The sequence below is a fragment of the Vespula pensylvanica genome, chromosome 18 (genome assembly GCF_014466175.1).
Source record: "Vespula pensylvanica isolate Volc-1 chromosome 18, ASM1446617v1, whole genome shotgun sequence".
Classification (NCBI taxonomy): domain Eukaryota; kingdom Metazoa; phylum Arthropoda; class Insecta; order Hymenoptera; family Vespidae; genus Vespula; species Vespula pensylvanica.
Genome location: NC_057702.1, coordinates 3807517 through 3817516, shown reverse-complemented (window position 1 = coordinate 3817516; position 10000 = coordinate 3807517). Strand labels below are relative to the sequence as shown.

Genomic DNA, 10000 nt, shown 5'->3' with positions numbered 1-10000 from the left:
TTTAATTGTTTATGGAATTGTTCCTTTTTTCTTTTTTCTTTTTGCTTTTTTTTTCGATTTACATTCAACGCTAATTATAAATGCGTAAGAACAGCCAAATATATTGATAAACTTTTATAAATTATTCGTGGTTCTTTTTTTTTTTTACTTTTCTTTTCTTTCTATTTTTTGTTTTTTTTCGGAAATTGATTATTGAATTTAGAAAAGAAGAATGAGAGAAATCCTTTCTCGTACATATATTTTTCATTTTTAGTCGTTCGTGGAATTGTTTTTTTTTCTTTTTCCCTTTCATTTTACATTTAGCAGTAATTGCAAGCGTATAAGCACAATCGATAAAATTTTACAAATCACTCGTCTAGTTGTTCTGTTTTTTTCCTAAAGCTGAAACTTTAACAATCTGATTTAAAAAAGAAAAATAAGAGAAACGTAACATATTGTCACGTAACATTTTTTTTTGTAATTAAAAAAATTTTTCGTCATTAGTGGAATAACTTTTTATTTTACTTTTTCCTTTTTGTTTTACATTTAACACTAATTGCAAATGCAATCATATATATCGATAAAGTTTTACGAAGGTAAGGGGATAACGTTTATTGTATTTATAACTCCCTCTCTCCTTTTTTTTTCATTTTTTTTCTTTCATTTTTTTCGGATAAAACAATTATTATTGTAGCCATGCTCGTTACGAGGTTGTTACGGATGTGGCTTAAACGGGACGGGTTTAGCTTTAGGATCATCAAGGTCTAAAGTATAAGCGATTACGTCTACTCCACCGTTCGTATTATTGTAATATCTTTCGGTGTGATAAAGAGTTCTACCTATCACTTTATCCTCAACATCGTATGAGTATGGTTGACCGTTAGAAAGATATCCTGACGTGATGACCCTTGATGTACCAAGACCCTTTGTTACAATCGTACCAGGACCATTCGTAATAATCGTACTACCGTCGGTTGCGAAACTTTTGAATTCTCCTAAAAATAATAAAAAAATATAAATAAATCATTCTCGAAAAAATTTTAAACGTAATATGCAGCACAGTAAGTCAGAAAATTACTATTAATTTATTATAGAATTTATTAACAGAAGTTAAAATAAAAAAAAAAAAAAAATTTTATAAAACGATCAAGATTATTAAAACTAAAGAGGAAATAAAATGGATTATTTTTCTATAAGTTACTGGAATTAAAATCGAAGAGATAAGAGTGTATGCTCTGATAAGAGGAGATTGTCATCGATACGACGACGATTAGGGAAATCGTGAAATATTTCATTTTGCTTTTCTGAACTTAAGTAGAGAAATGTGAAACCGAATCCGAATTTTTTTTCAAATTATTCGATGTTAACGTTAAAATTAATTTTTTATTTTACTGGTGAAAGATTCTTCGATTGGTTATTTAAAAATTCGTTCTTGACTGAATTCATGTAAAAAAAAAAAATAAATAAATAAATAAAAAAAGAAAGACGACAAATTTACGGTGAAAAGCACTTTCGAATATGAATAAACTGTCAAGTATGAATGGTTTAGAAAATATACTCAAAAGTCCGATTCCGTATTTTTCTCATACTGAAGATTGCTTAATAAAAATGTTCTGTGATTTTTTCTTTATATGAAAAATTAAACAGATTGCTTATGCAATAGAATGATTCATTTAAACACAAGTATATTTCAAAATACAGTGAGTCAGAAAATTATCAACACACGCAAGAAGTTAACGGAAATATGAAAAATAAATAGATAAAAGAATATTTAATATGTTTTATTAAAATAGAAGATATAATATTTAGACTTTGAATTAATGAAACTATTAAAATGAAACAATAATGTTATCATTTATAGTTATGAAAAAATTAAGTGTAACAATTCTTTGCTCTATAAATTACAAAATTAACGATGTATGTAATGTATTCTACGAAAAATGCTTTCTTTTACTATTCAAGACTAAATATAAGATAGTATTCAATTAACATCAGAATACTCAGTTTGCAAAATTTAATAAGAAAGAATACAATAGCATGCTATTATAGTCGGAAAAGGAATAGAAATCATTTCAGAGATAAGAAATTTCATTATTTTTCCCTGGAAAAATGGAGAACTATACAGAGAGATTGAAAATACGATAAATAAAAATGATATAATTGTAAGAAATATTATTAAAATATTTAAAAATGAAAACAGAATAGAGAATAAGATCGGTCGATAAAGAAAGAAGTCCTTAAATTCAATCGAAGAACGATTTGTTGTACGAAAAGTCAAAGAAGATTGGAAAATGAGTTCAACGAAAATTAATGTTCTTCTTTCAAACTTTTCTAATAAAAGTATGTCACGAAAAAATTCATACAATGGTCGCTTAGATCAGAAAAAAGCTGTATGTGAGTGCTATAATATATAGAAAGAGAACGTGTAAAATTTGCCGACAAGTATATTTCTCAAGCTATTGAATTTTCTAGAAACGTAATATTTCACGATGAAAACAAATTTAATATTTGAGGGTCGGACCGTCATTAAAAAGTATGAAAAAAGTCAAACAAAGAAGTGAACCTTAAGAATTTTCGTTCAACGATTAACCACGATGGCAATGTTATGATATGGTATGGTGTTGCAGCAGTTATTATGGTATAGAAAAATTATGAATACAAATGACAGATTTAAATGTTTCGAAGAATAATTTAAAAGAGAGTGCTGAAAAAATAGGTGTTTTGAACGCGTAACGATTTTATTAATGCAACGATTCCAAATACAAATCAAAGATCGTTTAAGAATAGTTGTTGTATAATTGTCTAAATGTTATAAATACACCAGCTCAGTCACCGTATTTAAATCCGATCGAGATAGCATGTGACAAGAAAATAAGAAAACATTCGATTACTAACAAAACGAATCTGCAAAATAAACCGATGGAAAAATGGTACAACATTGAAAAAGATTATCTTAACAAAATTTATAAAAGACTTACGGATATAATAAAAAACGAAAAGAATATTCTACGAAATATTAATAACAATAAAATTATTAAATATCATGATATGTATTAATGATATAGAAATTGTTACTTTTCATTTCTTTATAACTACAAATAGTTAATATAATATAATAGATTATCGTTTTTTTTTTTTTTTTAATTAATTTTATTAATAAAAAGCGTAAATATTATATTTCTTTGAATAAAATGTATTGAAAGTTCATTCGTCATCCATATTTTTTTCATAATTCCTTCAGCTCCGTGCTTGCGGAAATAATTTTATGGGTCACTGTACACACGAATCGACAGGCGTATTTTATTGTCGAACGTTCATACACCTAATATTTTATTTTAATCGTTTGAAATTACACTATCATTATAATTAACGATCGCATACTAGCAAAGGTGTTGGTTAACGAATGTTATAAACATTTTTCAGTAAAAGGTCACAGCTAAGTCCGATCGTCGTTCTTACCGGTGCAATCTTCTTGCTTCGTGCGTTAAAGTATAAATCACTCGTAAAAGATTCTTAACTGAGGAGGAAAAAAGAGAAAAGAAGAAATGAGAAAGAAAAATAAAAATAAAAAAAATAAGAAGAGGATCTTTGATTGAAGATAAGGAGCGTATAAGACACCTCGGGGATATCACGAGTAAAATCACGGTAATAAAAGTTTCCCGTAGTATAAATCGAGATCCTCTTTATATATCACGATATTATCACGAAGTTCGATGATTGGAAGGAGGTCGTCGATGAACGCGATCGTCGTTCTCCTTGAATCGATCGATCGAACGAACGAACGAACGAACGAACGGTCTCGGTCGATAGTGAAAGGATCTCTTTCGTTTCCCTTTTTTTCTCATTTTCTTTTCTTTTTTTTGCATTCGCTTAAGAATATAGAATCTCCATTGTAGCGAAAAAAAAAGAAAAGAAAACCGTTAAAGAGTTATTCGGAGATTGAAAATACGTTTTTTTTATATTTTTATTATTTTTTTCTTTTCCAATTTATTACCTTTTTTAATTGCCTCCTGAACAGAATCAGTATACTTTGTTACGTCGGCTATCGACTTTTCCACGCTTTTTTGTATATTATATTGAAGATTTTCTACACCCTGTTGTATATCCTGTTGAAATTTATTTAAATCCATGTTTAATCCGTCCAACCAGCCTTCTGTTTGACCCTCGCTCGTGCTGTAACAGTTTTATTTAACGATTGCGAAATATTATGATCGCAATTTTTTCTTTGTTTGTTTTTCTTTTTTTTTCTTCCTTCTTCACTCGTAAAACGCAGTAGCGAAATAGTTAAGCCACGTAGACGTGTTACGTCGACAATAATGGATGTATCTCGCTTCCGATTGGTCCTTTGATGTGTATGTGTATATATGTGTGTGTGTGTGTATGTGTATGTCTATATATATATGTATATATATGTGTGTATATATATATATATTTATATGTATGTTCTTTTATTTTATATCTGTGTTCTATAAGAAGAAGAATACACTCACAATATCATCCAAATTCCAAACGCAAGTAGTAATTTTCCATATGACATCTTGAATTTTCTCGTGCGCGTTTTGGTATACACAGAAATGTAAGTATATAAAAAAAAAAAAAAATACGAAAGATTCGAAATAAATTCGAATTTAATCGATTGCCGGCAAACAATGAAACGGATCCAATTACGTGTTCGTGGTTGCGTACTTACTTACTTAGTTACGACGCGAAAACAACTACGTGGTGAAACTGTTAATGCGGTACGGCGCAATGCACCGACGCTTTTTATACTTCACTAATACCACTATATATTCACGCTTGTTGTTAGGTTATCGTCGTCACCGTTTAAATCGTCGTAGTCGTAGACGAACTACTAACCAACCGGCTAACTAAACTAACTAACTAACATCGTTGTCGTCCTTGTCATTTCTCTATTGCATTGTATTCGATGTAATAATAATGATTGTTAATACAGGTTACAAGATGATCAAGTTTGTCGATCCACACGAACACATGCTCGATATACGATAATACTATCTGTTATCGCAGGAATCGCGAAATGATAATTTTTTTTTCTAATTTTTCTCTAACCTCCTTCGCATATGGATAAGTATGAATCATAATCGTACGATTCGAATGCGCATATAATGTATTATATACATACATTACGTACTATGTATATCAAAAAGAAATTAGCTGAATATAGTGATTGCTCAACATTGACGATTGAAAATTGACGATAGACGCTCTCTTTAAACGATTCTATGTTCTTCTTCTTTTTTTTTCTTCCTCTTCTTCTTCCTTCTCTTCTTCTTCTTCTTATTATTATTCTTTTATTCTTCTTTCTCGCAATTTGCTCGAACACAATCATTGGTTCCGTTCACTCTTTAGGGTTCTAGCTCGTGCCTGGTAACGAGACAAGCGCTTCGTGAAGCCGATTAAGGATAAGAGGATCTGAAAGGAGGATAGAAAGAGAGAGCGAGAGAGAGAGAGAGAGAGAGAGAGAGAGAGAGAGAGAATGACTGTAATTCATCCAAATAGTTAGTTATCTTTCTTCGAACGATTGACGTCTTTATTTTCAGACGACTTTCAACGACTAGTTTATTATTACATTTACATAGATATAGTACATTTTCTCTAGAAGTATTCTTATGATGAATATATATACTTCAAATCTTGGAACTTTAACGGTACGCATATAGTTATTTTATATGCTTAATTAATGGTTAGATAGATATTAATAATAAATAAATTAGATGAATAAATGTAAAAATTAAGAAAATAAAACGAAGCAATAAAACAAATATTAATTTTTATTGTTTTACAAATACTTATTAATAATATTTATTAATAATAATATTTATTGACATTTAGTGACTTTCAACGGAATATTGGCGTTCTATAGTAATCGTAACTATGGATTCTATTCATATCAATATATTTATATACATATACATACATATATACATACATATATATATATATATACACACACACACACACACATGCACACACATATATGTAACTACATACGTACGCTTGAAAAGACAGAATGAAACAAAACAAAGAAAAATAGACAAAATAATATTAATTTTTATAATTTTTCATACATCTATTAACTTTCAATGGAACATTGGTGTTCTAAAGCAATCATATATTATGGATTCTATTCGTATCAATATATATATGTGTTGTTTTATGTGTATACGTACACTTAAAAGAACAAAACAAAACAGAAGAAAATATTTAATCTGAAATTTTAATTGTGTGTAAATACATAATTATACATACATATATATATACATATATATATGTATATATATATGTATATATATATGTGTATATATATATGTATATATATATATATATATATATATATATGTACTTAAAAAAACAAAACAAAACAAAACTTTGATTCCCGAATTTTAATTATATTATACATTTTAATTATATAAATGTAAATCAAAATAGATGAAAATATATCAAATAATATTAATTATTATAATTTTTCAACAATTATTAATTTCCACTGGAACGCTGTGTTCTATAGTAATCTTATTATGGATTCTATTCGCATCAATGTATTTACGTTCATATGTACATATATATATATATATATATATATATATATATATATATTTACTTGAAAATTTTTGTCATCGAAAGATAAACAAATACATAGATATATAGATAGATTCCTTAATAATAAATGAAATCGGATAAATGGAAGGACACGTGATATTATTATTCGTTTACGTTGTACACAGTTACGAGAGATCCTTTGCATGCCGTTTTCCCGTCGGTGTTGTTGTTCAACGTCCCGTTGGAACGCAGGATAGAGTCATAAAGTCGTCGAAAGTAGCGTAACCAGTGCTCGAGTGTAGGCACTCGACGACGACGACGACACGAGCAAAGGGAATTTGTACGACGAGAGCTAAGGTCGATATATTCTAGAGAGAGAAAAAGAGAGAGAGAGAAAGAGAGAGAGAGAGAGAGAGAGAGAGAGAGAGAGAGAGAACTTCGTTGTTGACCCATGGGCCAGAAACAGGTTCTGAATTCGGGATTATACGGCACGTTCGAAACCGCATCTTCTCGTACGAGACTCCTCTTCTTATCCTCTTCTTTGGATTGTACGCATTGATCTTCCCTTACCCCCCGTATCCTTATAGTAAACGGCCTCCTCTATACTTTTCGTCCTTGAACCCTTTCTCCCTTCCATTACCATCGTTTTCTCGTGAGGGCAGGTAGTAGCTCGAGGTGGGTCCACCTCGTAAACGCGTAATCATGTTCTCTGCCCTCCCTCTCTCTCTTTCTCACTCTCTCCCTTCTCTCTCTCTCTCTCTCTCTCTCTCTCTCTCTCTCTCTTTGATAGAAGGTAGGAGAGAAAGAGAGAGATGGAAATAAAAGGAGTTGAATCGAGAGAAGCCGATGTACGAGACCTATCGTCCTTGACGGATTGTAACCTTGAGATAGGACGAGTCTTCGGATGAATGACAAGTACTGTCTTCCATCCTCCATCAAAAGGACGACTACGTGCTAGAAGATTGGTCCTTTTTTGAATTTATCTATATATTTTTTCAAAAGGATAAAATGAAAGAAAGAAAAAGAAAACAATAATAACAACAATAACAATAACAATAACAATAATAATAACTTGTTACACTACCAATCATTTTTCGATGCGCTTTAAATGGTTTCAAGTAAAATTACTTTATGATATTGTATTTCGATTTTGAGTTACGATCTTTTTTGAATCGTTTTATTGTTTTTCATTATTTTAGGCTTATTTTAGAAGATAAAATGAAAAGAAAAGAAAGGAAAAGGAAAAACAACAACAATAACTTGATATATGGTTAATTATCTTTTGATACGCTTTAAATAGCTGAAAATAGAATTATTTTATTATCATACGGTTTCGAATGACGATCTTCGTCGAAGTTGTTTCGCTTTTGTTGCTTTATCAGACAGAGTAATTAAAACAGGAAAAGAACGAAATAATAACCAACAGTTGTTATTCGTCAACCATCTTTCGATGCCTTTTAAGCGACTAAAAATAGAACAACTTTATTATTGTTTGAATTATGATCTTTTTCGAAGACAAAAAGAAAAAAAAATAGACAATAATAACAAAAACTTGTTAAATCATCAACCATCTTTCGTTCCTTTGAAGATCTAAAAATAAAATAATTTCATTATCCATCGAATTGAAACTATGATCAACTACAGATTTGTTTTTTATTTTGTCGCCTATATTCGTAAAGAGAAAGTGAAAAGAAATAAGAAATAAAAAATGAAAGAAAAGAAAGAAAAACAGATAAGAACAACGACAACGACAAGAACGATGTAATCGTTACATAATCAAGCATCGTTCGGTGGCATTTAATTAAAGAGCTAAAAATAAAATTATCACATTTCATACAATATTATCCTCCGAATTCGAATTACCGCCATAACGAATGCTGATGTTTTACGATCGAATGAGAAGCGATTGGCCGTGCTCGCTCGTAGCGCCAAGTGGCGACGACCTAGCGGCGACCGCGGGAAACTTTGAAAACTGCTTCTCCTCCCTCGAGAATAGTCAGCCGCCTTTGCTTTCATAGGCCGTACGAGAAACGTAGAAAGAGAAAGAAAGAAAGAATGGTAGAAAGAATGAGAAAGAGAGAGAGAGAAAGAGCAAGAGGGAGACGGAATAAGAGAGAATGAGAGAGAAAGGAAACAGCCGGGGGCCGGTCGGCCGGTCGTGAAGGAGGGGGAGGGAGAAAAAGGTCGGTGGAGTGGTAAACTGGTGTACTCGTGGCGCACACCGTCCCGAGTCTTCAGTCAGTCTTCGGATGGCGGAGTGTAAATCGTGTGAATCGTTAAGGTTGTGTGTCTCCTTTTCTCTCTCTGTCTCTCTCTCTCTCTCTCTCTCTCTCTCTCTCTTGCGCTCTCCCACCCCAGGCACCCCCCTTCTACTCCACCGACCCGTCAATATTTCTTCCGTCGTGTAAACAAACGCGACGACATTTTTCTATCACTACAGGTCGAACAACCGATCTGTAGTTTATCATCTCTCGTTACTATATTATAATCGACGAATTTGCTTTAACCGCGTAATTCGCCGAACAAATATATACTATATATTATATATTATATATATATACATATATGATATATAAGGAGAAATTAAAAAGAGATAAGAAAACAAGAAAGAGACAGAGCATAAAAGAACATTAGTGAAATGGAGTGACAGTTTACGTACTCTCTTAATGTGAATTTTTTTTATTTCTTATTTTGTTTTTTTTTCCTTCCTTCTTTCTTTCTTTCTTTCTTTCTTTCTTTCTTCCCCGAAAAGAAGTTTAACAAACATGAAAATCTACGTCGAGCGTGGACAGAAACAACATGAGGGATAACGCCGGGGAAGATCTTAACGGTTAGACGAATCTTGGGCGGATTTAAGAGGACAATTATCGAAAGATATTTTCGACACGAGTAAAGAGTAAGTACTTTAAGTATATAAATAAAAGCGAGTACTTAAAGCGAGTACTTTAAATGTAACAATTTTTCCCAAACGTTTTCTCCTCTTATTATGAAGATGGGAAGGGGTAGATGACTGGTAGAATGAGAGAGAAGAAGGAAAAGGAGCAAAATGAAAGAGAAAGAAAAGAAAAGAAAAAGTGAGTAATTCACTTCGATATCTATAAATTTTTTGAACGCGGTATAGAATAATATAAAGTAGACAAACGTTATTATAAGCGTAGGTACATATAGTTGGCGCTCCTTGGTCACGTGACGCGATTTAACCGAGCCCGAACGAAGGCGTCCTTAAGGTGCGCGTGGGTGTAATTAGTTATGGTTTTACCATCTCGTTAGAAAAAGAGAGAGAGAGAGAGAGAGAGAGAGAGAACGAGAACGTAGAATGGATGAACGAAGGTCTTGCAACCAGTAGAATTTATTCTCGTCTTCGTCCTCATCCTCGTCATGCTTTGTAAGAGAATGGATCGTAAACATTTTTTTCTTTTTCTTTCCTTTCTTTTTTTTCTTTTCTTTTTTTTTTGCTACA

The 10000-nt window shown here is 31.4% G+C and overlaps 2 protein-coding genes across 2 annotated transcripts in view; one reads left to right on the top strand and one right to left on the bottom strand.

Annotated features, from left to right (window-relative positions):
- Positions 1-479: 479 nt before the first annotated feature.
- Positions 480-4729, bottom strand: LOC122635450. Its single transcript, XM_043825684.1, has 3 exons — positions 4470-4729; positions 3974-4152; positions 480-974 (listed from the first exon to the last, which is right to left on the bottom strand). Exons 1-3 carry the CDS (start codon positions 4514-4516, stop codon positions 694-696), a joined length of 507 nt encoding a protein of 168 aa, XP_043681619.1. The 5' UTR covers positions 4517-4729; the 3' UTR covers positions 480-693.
- Positions 4730-8804: 4075 nt separating this feature from the next.
- The window catches only part of LOC122635443 (semaphorin-5A), an 89545-nt gene continuing 88349 nt past the window's right edge, over positions 8805-10000 (top strand). Inside the window, exons 1-2 of the mRNA XM_043825673.1 lie at positions 8805-8821; positions 9293-9436. The gene's annotated coding sequence lies outside the window, so the exon portion shown is untranslated. The remainder of the gene's footprint in view (positions 8822-9292; positions 9437-10000) is intronic.